The sequence below is a fragment of the Argentina silus genome, assembly GCF_951799395.1.
Source record: "Argentina silus genome assembly, chromosome: 5".
Lineage (NCBI taxonomy): Eukaryota > Metazoa > Chordata > Actinopteri > Argentiniformes > Argentinidae > Argentina > Argentina silus.
The window spans coordinates 15,834,282-15,847,941 of NC_139659.1; the positions used below are offsets into that span (position 1 = coordinate 15,834,282).

The following is a 13,660-nucleotide window of genomic DNA, read 5'->3' on the forward strand; positions in this document are numbered from 1 at the left end:
CTGCATAACAATGGCCTTGGGTCTCACTGCCAACAGTCTCAAGATCACTTGGAAGACTTCCTCTTGCTATAAATAAACCATTTCCGTCTCTTGATAGCAGGAGGTGAGAGTTATCTTACAACTCTCAGGACTCAACTTATTCCCTATTACGTCATCAACACAGATCTCACTGTCAGGGATTTCCCACAACTCTCCATAATCCCCCCTGACATTTGGTCACAGTGGCCAAGGGATTTCTTTGACATAACAGGAGGATTCAGTGAAATGCCACAACAGATGAAGCATGTATGGCATAGGCCTATTCATACCCAAATTAGCCCCCCTCCCCAAAAAAGATACAACAAATGTCCTTCATGATACAATTTATTTGGCATTTGATTAGATGTACATCTACCTCAGAAAAATACATAAAAGCCCCCCTGCAAATGAAGCATAAAATTACAATTTAAATGCTATGAAATAAAAGAGAAGACAAGAAAATGTATCGACTGTTGGATTTTACGTTAAAACATTTTAAAACTCATTGAAAGTATGTCTCTCACATCACCATAGTCTATTAATGACAAATAAACTACAGTGTAAATGCAGCAATTAGGGTGAGGGGCAGGGTTTCCAATGCATCTACACGGACCTGTAAGCAAGCATCTGTGGGCTAAGCCTGAACCAAGATTAACAGAAAATGGTTGTTTAAATGATTACATTAAGTTATTTCAGCATGCCCAAAACATGCACTGTAGGTCCAAAAACAAGCTGAAAACACACTCAAACCAAAGATAGAGATCCAATGCCCAAACACCATCCCCATCCCCCATCCACACATGCACACACCAAAGTTTAAGATTTCTTAATTTGTTTACCAATTCATGACAACATATGATTTCCTTGGATAATCCACAGGGGATTGTCTATGCTGGAACAAAATACAAAACAATTGGAGACCTATTGAAGAATATAAAAAAGATGTAATGCTACATACGTACATACATACATACATACATACATACATACATACATACACACACCCACCCTCACACAAACAAACACGGCTGCAATTCTCAAGGCAGATCTTCAGCCAATTCAGTGCTGGTGGTGACATGCTGTAGACTAACCCCAAAGAGATGTAGGCCTTGCTATATGGGCCCTGGCTATAAGAGTTAGGACACAATTGGCATCCAGAGGCTGGATATCCAGCCTCTGAGGGGCCTTTGTGCTTTCATAGGCCTGGCATTGTAACCTTTCAGCTCTTTTGGCCTTTCATCTCCACAGGTGAAGCACAACTGAGGAACAGGTGGTTCTACCTCATGAGTGTAACACATGATTGTCATAATGGGATCAGAAGTGGCTTACCAAGTTTTTTTTTGTTTTTTATTTATTTTTTAAACTATGGGACTTTCCCCAAAATGTCTTCATTAAAACTTAATTAAAAACAGTAAAATGTCAGTTACTTTCATGAAACAGATGAAAATGGGCCAGTCAATGCCATATACTGTTTAAACTAAACCAGGCTTAACCTCCAATGTCAGATTACCTTTGAAAAGTAAATGTGTATGTGTATCTTAGTCACTAAGACAGCAGAAATGTATCAAAGGAAGAAACAAATAACAGATCTAACGACAGCATCCAAAAATGACATTTCATACATACATCCCTCCCCTTGTTATTGGTTACAGTTGCAAAAATACTTGCAGAGGTGATACTAAAAAGCAAATGCACAAAAGCCACATGGCAATCAAGTGATGTGATAAAGGTTGAATCATTTGTAAATAAAAACAGTTGGGTGTTTTAAAAAAAACATGTGTGCATATATACACTCACATATGCTCTGTCAAGTAACAGAATGGCAAAGGTGGAACAGATTTTGTATTAATGGTTAAAATGACTTAATGAAGAGAACGCTTTATCTTAAGAAGTTTACTGTTACAAATTCCATGATGGGGGTATAAAACAGTATATAACCCACATAGCTACACGCTACAAATAAAAAGCTAACCTTTATTTCACTCTCACCCCTGCCATTTTCTCTCATTATGGGTGGAATCCTAACTCGAGATCCGGACGTACCTCTAACATTCGCTTACATTTTGCATTGCTGTCAACGGGAAATTTGCACAATGATTTGTGCTACGCCCGTGGATCGTGAGTTAGGATTCCACCCTAAATGTACCCATTGACTAATGCAGGGATGCACCATCAATGCTCAGATCCCACAACAAACAATCAAGATCACAGCCTACTTCTCATCCAAGAAAAGGACCAAGACGATACACAACTCAACATCTACTTCAACAAGAACTCATGAATGAAATTTCATACATCATAGCAACATTCTTTGAGACATTAGGGCAACACAATGTTGTCACAACAGTACCTCATAAAAAGACATATAGCAGTGTGTTAGTTGGGGCTAACACTAACCGTACCTTAGAATTTCTGCAAGGCTAAAAAACCTCTTGTAGCAAAATGTTTCTTTTTTTTTTTTCTCTCTTTTTTCTTTTTTTACCCAAATTGTGCTATCAATCTGGAAGACGTTTTAGCATATCAGACTGATTAGAGAGTTCAGGGAAAATAATATACCTCATTCAAGGAAGAGACATAGTAGATCTAAGACATTGCAAAAGGGAGGGCAGGCAGGTGCAATTTTTAGTAATGTGTAATAGTGTTTTGTTTATCCATCAACTGGGGGTCTAACCTTTGCCTTCATGATATTAGCAGTATGGTTACATAAACAAACAAAGTAAGATGAACTCAAGCCTACGTGGATCCATCTTCCTTCTCCACTGTTAGCTTGTTAGCTGTTGTATTCTGACTAGAGGTACAGTATATCTAACAGGCACAGACCTGAGGACGTATTTACATTAGGGCATCTTGATCATGAGGCTTAAACTCAAAAACAAAGAATTCAAAAAGCTTTGTCCAATGAAAACCATAAGCAGCTCAGCCTCCTTAGCTTTGTGTACCGTTAGTCTTCTCAATATAGAACTATGTTTTCTGGCTCCTTCTGACTCCTCTGTGTACCGCCAGCCTGTGTTCACCTGTAGAGAAACAGTCTGCTTCACTACACCGTCTTTACCTATAGAGGACACCGATACACTCACTTCACCAGTTCGACAGACCAGTCTGATTCTCATCACAGTCACACCTCGAGGAGTAGACTGGTCCATCTCCAAATACTGTCTATAGAATCTATCCATCCATCCATCCATCCCTTTCCAGTCCCATGTCAACCCTTCTCTTAGATGATGGACCAGTCTGCTCTAGCCCAGTCTGCCGCTGTCCTCCCTCCGTCCATGGGTCCAGACCAGTGCAGCTCCCCTCCCCCTCCCCTCAGTCCTATACCACGGTGCTCAAGGAAGAGCTGCTGCTGCAGTTTGCAGGCATGGTGTCAGGGGCGTGGCCGTCGGTGGGGGTGTCAGGCCCCACCAGGAGGGTGCTGCTGTCGATGGAGTCTTCTCGCTCCTGTGAGGATGGCACGATGTCTGGCTCAGGAACAGAGACGCCTGGAGTGTCTGTCTGGAGCGTGTCCCCCATGGCATTCATCCGACCAGGAATCATGGGAATCCCATTACGCCCTGGGGAGGAAAACCAGAACAGTGAGGAGAGGGATCAGCTAGAGACTCAAACCGTTATACGAGTACTGTATACAGTAAATATGGCTAGTTACACTGTAAGATGTGAGTTGTCTAAACAATCATGTTCACATCGACAGCTTAGGTTAGTATTTGTTCTATGGCTGAGCTTGTTTTTGAGAACCTACCGAGGTCTACGTAGAGGATGCTGTCAGTGTTGATGGAGGCTTCATATGGTGGAGGGGGGTCGTCTGGGTGTTGGATGTCAGGGTATTTATAGGCAGCGTAGGGCGGGGGAGGCTCCTGGAAGTGAAACGCTCCTCCCTCTCCATCATCAGAGAGGTGCAGGGGCGTAAGGCCAGTGCCAAAAGCATCCGGGCCATAGTCAAACCCTGGGACTCGACGTCCAAGATTGAAATGGTGTACTGAGGGTGGAGAGAGTAAAAAGACCTCAGACCTCTGTAGAGATAGTACTTCACAAACAGCACATATCAAATCTAGGTATCAGACAGGCAACAACATGGTCATAGTGGCATCTGTTGTTTGAATGCGTGTCAGATATGGTGGATCGTGTGCTTACGGTTTCCTCCTATGAGTGTTTCGATGCGCTCGCGTCGCCGCTGCCGGAGCCTGTGCACCATGAAGAGCAGCAGAGACAGGATAAGGAAGGAGGAGATACAGCTGACGATCAGACGCATCCCACTGGCCATGGAGTCAAACAGGCTGCTCCCGTCTGAGAGGGAGAGAGAGAGATCAAATGTTAAAGAGACTGATTGGTAAATTGAGTTTGTTTTTCAGCATCTCAGCAACAACGTGTGACCTCTGATATGTGAAATACAAGAGCAAAGAGCTCCACCCTGTGGGGCAGTTAGTCAGTACCTGGGTCAAGGCATGTGAACTTGCAGCACTCCTTGGGGTCCTTGCGGAAGTGCAGGCAGCCCTGCGGTCTCTCACACAGCGCGGCCACACACATTTCTGGCTCGCCGTCGTGACATGTGCAGCTCAGACAAGGGTCGTCCCCCTTAGGGGTGAAGTAGTACCCCTCATTCACCACTTGGTCCTTAATGTCCACACATGTTTGCCCTGTTAAAGCAATCAAAGGTTTGAGACAACAAACAAACAAACAAACTACACATATAACAAACTCTCCAATACTACAGCATAGATTGTTTGTAAGTCTTCTCCTATTTAGGATCACATAAAGGCAACCAAGACTGTTTATGCAGAATTGTATTTATTTTACGCCTGAATCAACCCTGTTTAAGCTTAGCATTTCCATCTTTCTTGTTTAGCTACTTGAGTCTTCTGCAGGGTTCTAGAACGCGCCAGCGTTAAACTACATTGGTCATTGACTGATGAGAAGAGCACACATACTCCTCTTGCACAGGAAGGGGAACTTCTTGTAGCAGTTCTCAGCATGCCAGCTGTGCAGGCCGCGCTCATTCATGCTCTTGATCTGGAAGCGCTGCAGCTGGGCACAGAAGACGTTGTCCTGAGTCGGAGATGCTCCTTCAAAATTAGTCAGGCCCTCCGGAGGCAGAAACACCTGCATCGACCCTGTTCAGTATCAGACAGAGAACACCATGAGCCTAATGCTAAATGCAGCTGCCCTTGCTGTTTACAGAGAATGAGAGGTGTAATACGTTCACAGATCCTGATAGTATTAGGGCATAGTTAATACTAATACTTTTGTTCAGTCTTGCGAGAATACCAACCATTGAATCAAACGATTCTGAACATACCTTTATATGCCACCTCCCAACGGCCCTCCAGTGAATGGTTCTGATTGGTGATCACATACTGGTAGCCCACCCAGAACCTGAGGCAGAGGGAAAGCAGATCAAATATTATATTTATACACATATAAATAAATGAGCCGCAAATAAGGGTAATGCAGGGTCAGTTGTACCATCAATCATGAAGATACTTCAAAGTTATATAGACGAGTCTAGAAAATAAATCACTTCACACCCCACACACGCACACACTTACTTGCACTGATCTCTGCGCTCGCACACGTTCTCATTGAAATCCACCTCGATCTTGAGAATGAACTGGAGTTCCTCGTTGGTGACAAAGGTGGCCAGTGAGCCGTTGACTCTCTGGCACGTGTCCACAGCCTGCCAGTAGTTCTCATTCCTCAAGTATACTTTGTAGCAGCTTGCGGTCTTCTCATAATGGTGCCAACCACTGGGGCACTTCTCTGTGCAGGGGAAAGGCGGTTTAGGAACGCAATGTCTAGCAATAATATTTTTAATTAATTATTTTAGAACACTAAGTACTTCAAACATGCAATTGGCATAAATACTTCCTCTTTTTGGAGGTGTAGCAGTGAGAAAATGACTGAGAAAGATTTAGGTAGGAATCTTACTGTTAAAGCGCACAGGCTGGGCCACACCAATAACATCTTCCACCTGGTCAAAGCCGTTGCCAAATCGAAACCTCTCCTCCTTCATGGCTGTAAGAGAGGACCACAGAGAGAGATAAAGATTGAGTTTTCAGAGTGAAGGATTTTTTAATTGATGGAATGGAGCAGTTACAGTTTTAAGCAGATAAAATAAGTGTTTTTTATTCTGTTCAAAAAGTCATTTCTTTGACAGACTGATTTTAATAACTTGTCTTTTGGTCTGTTAGCTATCAGACAAACCGTAACACATAACTTCAGTGGACAGTCTCATATCAATTCATGCAAAGCCTTCTGGCAGAACTCAATCCAAACACACACACACCCCCCTAATCAAACATGTGACACAAGATGGTCGAGCTATGGAGGTCACATGCTGTGCCTAATCCTTTCAATAATTCCTATTTATGCAGCCAGAGATCCAGGGATCAGGGCTCTCTCTGGATTTAAGAAGTGAAAACAATAGGATTTCCTTCTGCGATAGGCTATCTAAGCATCTCCCCAGGAGAGATCAACTAACAAAGCACTCAATAAACTGGGTTAGGAAAATATAAATATGTACAGCTATTCAGAATGAGTTTGGTCTTTCCCAAGAGTAAGAAAGTTGTTTTTAGAGAGGTCTAAGGATCTGACTGCTACTGTTCAGGATGTATTCTTCTAAATTGGAGATGCATAACGATCAGTTTACGCTCCACTATTCAGCATGTACTACATGTGAAATGGGACAAATCATTTATGCTTGGCAGGAAAGCCAGAGTAAGAGTGTGGTCTCCGCTAGGGGTAAGAGGCGTGTTACTCACGGGGACAGTCCATCTCATCGCTCTTGTCCTCACAGGCCGTCCAGCCGTCACACTGCCAGGACATGGGGATGCATTGCATCTTACCACTGCGGCAGGCAAACTGCCCAGGGCTGCAGCGCAGCTCTGAAACACAGCACAGAGGGAGGCTAAAGACATAGATACATACAGCGCCCCCTGGATTATTCACATAGTTACTGCAACATAGTATTTGGTATCCTCTAGCCTTGCTTACAGATTGTTTATGAATAGAAAGACAAGTCTGTGAAAGATTTACCATTTCTACCTTTCGGTAGAATTACTATTGTGTCACAGCTTTTACTAATATACAAGGATATATATACAGTGCCTTCAGTAAGTGTTCACCCCCCTGGACTTTTTCCATATTTTGTTGTTTCAACCTGGTTTAAAATACATTTAATTTATGTTTTTTGTCACTACACACAATGCTCCATAATGTCAAGGTGAAAATTATTTATTTTAAATGTATACTAATTAATAAAATGTAAAGCTGAAATGTTTTGAGTCAATAAGTATCCCCCCCCCCCCTTTTGCTATGGCACTCCTAATATTTGCTTATATGCTAAAAAATGTCACTAAATAAGTTGAATTGAGTCCATCTGAGTGCAAGGCTTTTCATTTTTAATAAATTAGAAAACATTTCGAAAAAATTATTTTCACTTTGACATTATGGGGTATTTTGTGTCGATCAGTGACAAAAAAATAAACCTATTAAATCTATTTTAAAGTCTGGTTGTAACACAACAACAAGTGGAAAAAGTCCAGGGGGGTGAACACATACTGAAGGCACTGTATATAAATGCACACGTTTTTCAGCATTAATCTCAAAAGAAATGAGGGACTGCATTGACGATGTGCCTAATGCTCTCAAGGAAGAGCGTATGCAGGGAGACAAATTAATAGAAAAGCATTAAGGGAAAAAACAGAAGGGTATAACGCTGTGTAACTGCTCAATAACGCTTAAACAAGACTTATGAAAGAGACTTATGGATCGATATTTTGTGTGCTGCAATGAAATTAAAGACTAAAAAGAGTAGGCTAACGCCGGTCTTATGACCGAGTTCATTCAGGGGTGGCCTTTAAAAGAACACAGGATAAATAATCCTTCGGATCAGCACATAATGTATCACCAAGGATAATGAGGAACAAAAAAAGGACATAAAAGTATCTAAAAATAGGCCTAGACAATACCCTTGTTGTATTTCTGTGTCTCTCTATCCCTTAGTAACACAGGGGCTGTGGTAAGTGGGTCAGCGTCTCTGTGCCATGTGTGAATAACATGAGACGTGCCACAGCATCAGGGTTGCCTCTGTCTGGGCATTTCCCATAAAGAGTGACTACTAACCGTCTAAGAAGCAGAGAGAAATCGTCTCACTGTAACGACATGACAAGCACTGGAAAGGCACCTCAGGGGGTGTCATCAAAACAATAATTAGAGATTCCAGTGAATGTCGCTTAACCTTGTTGGATAAGCTGTTCTCGTATGCATCTGTTACATGGGAAATTCAACAGAGGTGCATGCTGAAGGCAGAGAGAGTGGTAGAGTAACCTAAAGAGCAGAAGACCGACAGACCACTAACATCCACTGCACTAACAGAGGAGATATGCTGCTTACCTGACAATAATCTTGCCAGAGCTAGCCGTGGACCTGAAACAAAACAAAAAAGCAATGTCTGATGAACTAACCTTTAAATCTCAATCCTGTTTGGGCATGTTCAACTAAATAGAGAGGTTTAAGGGAAAGCTTGGGATGAAGCATTAGCTTGGGATGACAGAGCAACGACAACACACAGCTTATTTCTGCGCAAGAATTCTGTTCAAGCACGTGTCTTTGCTTAACAGTGGCCAATGGTACTAGGGGAAATAGGGGGTATCATGGCCATCTGTTCATGTGATACAGGTGGCTGAGTTGACCTAGGACCTAAAAGAGGCCAGGACCACCCACCCTTCTATAGAATATGAAAATAAACACTGAAGAATAGATGACAGGTCAAACATAAGACATACATTTATTCCCAATGATTACTTCTAACAGTTATGGACATGATCAAACAAACTCAACACAAGTGGTCACATGACCAACTAACACAAGTTAACATTACATTATATCTGACTCCAAAAGATATTTCATGATTAATAATGTTTGATAATGCTTTGCTCATCCCTGTGTGACAGACAATCGATCATATCGGATCCTAGATTCATTAAGAATACACAAAATGCTATTTTTACCATGCTCTCAAGTTAAGATAAATCAGATTGCGAGGAGTTTAAACTCAGGCCAATATCTGAAGCTGATGACTCACTCTACGTGTCCTTAACGATGCTTGTGAACATTAGACATTAACAGAACCTGTATCTAGCTTACAACATCACATCGTCTATAACAACGATAAAATCAGTTATTGAGCATAGGCCATGTGCACGGGGAACATTTCCAAGAATTTGTAAGACATAACCACACGTGGACTTAAACTCAGTGCATTTGCACACTGAACAGCAACACTAAACTGCTCGTACCCTTTTACAGATTCTAAACACAGCACATGATGTTAGAAAGAACAATCGAAACAAACTCAACACAAGTGGTCACATGACCAACTAACACACGTTAACATAACGTTATATCTGACTCCAAAAGATATTTCATGATTAATGATTGATAATGCTTTGCTCATCCCTGTGTGACAGACAATCGATCATATCGGATCCTAATCAAACATGTGACACATATGCTACACTTCCAATGTTTCCACAGTGTCTGATAGCTTTAAAAAGTGGAATGTTTTAGTTTTATCAATAACATCAACCAGTTCACATGCAATTACAGAATGTGGACTGGGTGGATGCTCTCACAACTAGGCAAGTCATCCTGGGTTAGGCTAGCTCCCACCCACCCAGCCGCCAAATAAAAACAAATTGCAAATGGTCAATAATAGCGTCTCTCTCCACCCACAGCTTAACAGGTGATGGCTTTCTGTGGTGACACATTCTTCAAAGAGCAAAAATGTTTAGACAGTGGCCAACAATAGGATGGGCCTAATTATTTACAAATAAATTATTTACAATTATTTACAAAGCTGGGCATTGGAACAAAGACTATGGATGCACTGCAAAAATATGACTAACAATCAAAAAGGTTAATCTAACTTCTCTACCACTGAGAAAACAAAGTCAAATGGCCCCAAGCATGACCTACTGCAGCTTTGCTCTACCCTAACTGGTAAAGATGTTACGTCCCACTCAGGTCAACGCTGTTGCTCAGATAACCTAATCTCCTGTCTATGACCAGCAAAAACATCCTCTGTATCGAATGTCATAGCTTCTATTCTGCAAGCAATTTTATGATGATCAAAATACCCTGTACCTTGTGGGGAAACCAGAAGACGTGCCTATATCCCAAATCACTACACGGCAATGGGTTTAGGGAGACTGATGTGATTTGAGGCTCAACAGGGTCACAAAGAAATGTAGAGGGTGCTTCTCTTTGATATGAGATTCTAAATAAAAGGCTCTGTGTTTCTCCAGCACCTCAATAAGACCACACAAGCTCAGGTCATGCACTTTTTATTATTAAGTTACCATATCTACTTTAATGACAAGAATGATGCAGAGGCATATGGCCCTCTCATCGCATGGGATGAAGCATTAGCCTGGTAGGACAGGGCCATATGCCTCTGCATCATTCAGATACAATACAACAACGTTTCAAAAATAAATTGAAGCCCATTAAATGCACAATTTGTAATTTCAAACACTTCGTTTTTGAGAGATGAAGCTGAGAAATGTTAACACTACAAAATACAGGGTGCTATGGATCTAAGAGGAGTGACATAAGAAAACATAAACAATAGAGTAATACAACCAGGATTTTGGGGTTTGCCTGTAAAAGGCTCAATGGGGCATTAATGAAATGTATTCTTCAAGAGCCAATGCCAATGGTATGGAACTGAAATGACAGTGGAATTGAGTAGTGGGAAATTATAGTGTCTATAAGGCAACTGATCTGACGTTAGGTTCAAACAAATATTTTTCCCTTAGCTCAACAGAAAAAGCCCTACGACGTTGTTGGACCGAATACATTGTATTCGTAGTCCATGTAGATTTAAAACAGATTAACGAACCACCTAGCTAGCAAACGCTGTAGCCAGCTACAGAACAGATGGCACAGTCGTATTCATACAAGGTAGCTAACTAGCCTCGCGGTGCCTAATGTTGCAAGCTGATGCAGTTCACAAACTACCGAGCTCTAAAAATAATTCTAGAACCCTAAATTCAGGCTACACGACCTCGTTCGCATTCGATCCAGCTACGTGGTTGAACGTGGCTACAGAGCCGAATACGCAAACCCGTGCACGGCTAGCTTGCTATGTGATACCCGATCAAGCAGGCCTACCTTAGCCCACGGGCATGCAAAAAGTAAAAATTACAATCAATTTAATTTCACCCGCTTTACCTGTCCGTGGTGGGTCCGTTAAAGTGAGGACGAAGAGAAGAGAGAGAAGGACGAAACTGCTGCTGTCAGCCTTTGGCAACATTTATCCTCCATTCATAGTAACTCCTCTACTCGGAAATAAAATAAACCGAATGCGAGATCAAGAACCACCGTTGCCTTCGACCCTAACAGCCTCCAAAATACTTTCTACCCATTTATAGACGTTAAGAGGGGCGGCAGAAATATACCAAACATAAAAATTAATGTAATGTTGTTGAATGGCAACCTACAGAATTATTCTAAGCACTATTGTTTGTTCGGCCTGTCCACTGTGTACCAAAACGGAAATCTAACAAGATGGCTCCGTCCTCCCATCACAACAATCCCAAACACGCAACACAGCCTATCAGCTGGAGGGTTGGGGGCGGAGCTTTGCAAGGTTATTTATTGTACACAATGTGATACATTAGTGTAAGTATCCAGAGAGCGATTTAATGAATCACTTATAATTCAGAGCGATTACAAATTGCATTTCATTTAAATACAATCTCTACAAATACTACTGGTTTTAACATCATTGATCACCAACGTGGCTAATTATACAACTATAACTACTGTGTTATATCAGTTGTGTGTGCTGGTGTAAACTTTTCGTTGTTGATTATTTGATACAGTTCACTTATCACCTATATTGGCTGGTGAGACCATTGATAATACATATGGGTGAAAGTACGCTGCCAATATCAAGTGAATAATGTTATAATAAAAGTTTCTCATCAGCTTGACTAATTTGTCAGTTATCGCATGTAATCTGAAGAGATACTGTTTTATAACAAGGCAGTATGATGTATGACAAAAACATATTTGTCATACATACATACATATGTCATACATATATGACAAAAACATATTTGCCATACATCATACTGCCTTGTTATAAAACGGTATCTCTTCAGATTACATGCGATAACTGACAAATTAGCCAAGTTGATGAGAAACTTGTTGAGAGGTCATGTGGTTCTTCTTTTGAGTTAGGAAACAAGCCGTTATGACGCAACAGAACATGTCATAAAGATCAATTTCATACGTAGTTTAAAATGTTTTAGATAATTCAATGCTACACGCATTTGATACTAACTGATTTGTTTATGTAATGGTTATCTGAATGCAACAGTCGGTCGACCATTATGGTGATTGGTGAAATAAAACAATCATCAACATAATTTACCATGGACGACTCACATGTGCTGAAGAAACGAGGCTATACATTAGGCATCAGTTTAGGGGAGGGATCATACGCCAAAGTAAAATCCGCTTATTCCGAGCGTCTGAAGACCAATGTTGCAATCAAGATTATCAACAGAAAAAAAGCACCTGCCGATTTCTTGGAGAAATTCTTGCCCCGGGAACTGGAGATCCTCGCATCCCTATCCCACCGCAACATCGTTAAGACCTTCGAGATTTTCGAGACATCGGAAGGAAAGGTGTTTATGATTATGGAGCTTGGTGCGCAAGGGGACTTACTGGAGTTCATCAAATTCAGAGGTGCTTTACCGGAGGATTTCTGCAAAAAACTATTCATCCAGCTGTCACAGGCAATCAAATTTACACACGACAAAGATGTTGTCCACAGAGACTTGAAATGTGAAAACTTACTCTTGGACAAGGACTTCAACCTCAAAGTGTCAGACTTTGGATTCGCCAGGAGGATCAGTTACGATGATGATGGACAAATGATACTCAGTAAAACTTATTGCGGCTCGGCAGCCTATGCAGCACCAGAGGTTATACAGGGGGTCCCATACAACCCCAAAGTGTATGACGTGTGGAGCATGGGGGTGGTTCTATTCATCATGCTCTGTGGGTCTATGCCATATGATGACTCCAATATTAAGAAGATGCTGAAGATACAGAAAGAGCATCGTGTTGACTTCCCGCGAAGCAAGACTGTACCGTCAGAATGCAAAGACCTGATCCATCGGATGCTTAACCCCGACGTGACCCGGCGAATTGAGATTGATATCATTCTCGAGCATACATGGATGCAGGGGAAATCCAAATCACACGAAGGGAATAAGAAACCGCAAGATGGGCCTTCCACATCTAAAGCGTGCTCCAAAAATGAAAGCAAAGGTGAAAGCAAGCATGCTCAAGAAGGTAATGAAAACAAGAAAGGGGCGAAAGCTGAGATTCAGGAATTGGATCCCAAACCCATGGAGAGCAAAGATGTTGCTGAACCACCTAAGAAGGTCAAGGAAAGGCCTGCCTCCCCTGTTACAAGTCAAGACATACCTGCAGATTCATGACTTAATTAGACCAAAACAGTGCATAATAAATGGAGCATACATCATTGTGAATATCACCCATCTCGACATAAACTGCATCAGTGCTGTGAAAAAGGCGAGTATTTTCAATGCTCAATATTTCAGTTTTACAA

General features: G+C 41.6%; 2 protein-coding genes across 3 annotated transcripts; one reads left to right on the forward strand and one right to left on the reverse strand.

Moving 5' to 3' along the window:
- Positions 1–350: 350 nt before the first annotated feature.
- dgcr2 (DiGeorge syndrome critical region gene 2) lies at positions 351–11,590 on the reverse strand. 2 transcript variants are annotated; one of them, XM_083670258.1, is made up of 11 exons: positions 11,245–11,590; positions 8,404–8,436; positions 6,771–6,893; positions 5,938–6,024; positions 5,559–5,769; positions 5,309–5,385; positions 4,941–5,123; positions 4,446–4,649; positions 4,147–4,299; positions 3,755–3,991; positions 351–3,569 (listed from the first exon to the last, which is right to left on the reverse strand). In XM_083670258.1, exons 1-11 carry the CDS (start codon positions 11,324–11,326, stop codon positions 3,331–3,333), a joined length of 1,629 nt encoding a protein of 542 aa, XP_083526384.1. In that variant the 5' UTR covers positions 11,327–11,590; the 3' UTR covers positions 351–3,330. The 2 variants fall into 2 exon arrangements, with proteins under 2 accessions (XP_083526384.1, XP_083526385.1); XM_083670259.1 differs by lacking the exon at positions 8,404–8,436.
- An 862-nt stretch (positions 11,591–12,452) lies between these two features.
- Positions 12,453–13,529, forward strand: LOC310805169 (testis-specific serine/threonine-protein kinase 1-like; the record flags this gene model as incomplete). Its single annotated transcript, XM_083670748.1, has 1 exon — positions 12,453–13,529. One exon carries the CDS (start codon positions 12,453–12,455, stop codon positions 13,527–13,529), a length of 1,077 nt encoding a protein of 358 aa, XP_083526874.1.
- Between the last annotated feature and the right edge of the window lie 131 nt (positions 13,530–13,660).

What these genes read in the sequence shown, in the direction of transcription:
- dgcr2 (XM_083670258.1), bottom strand. Translation starts at nt 11,326, where the DNA reads ATGTTGCCAAAGGCTGACAGCAGCAGTTTCGTCCTTCTCTCTCTTCTC. An exon ending in AACGGACCCACCACGGACAG is followed by an intron (nt 8,437 to 11,244) that starts GTAAAGCGGGTG and finishes GTTTTGTTTCAG; the next exon opens with GTCCACGGCTAGCTCTGGCA. An exon ending in CATCCTCTACGTAGACCTCG is followed by an intron (nt 3,570 to 3,754) that starts GTAGGTTCTCAA and finishes TTTCCTCCCCAG; the next exon opens with GGCGTAATGGGATTCCCATG.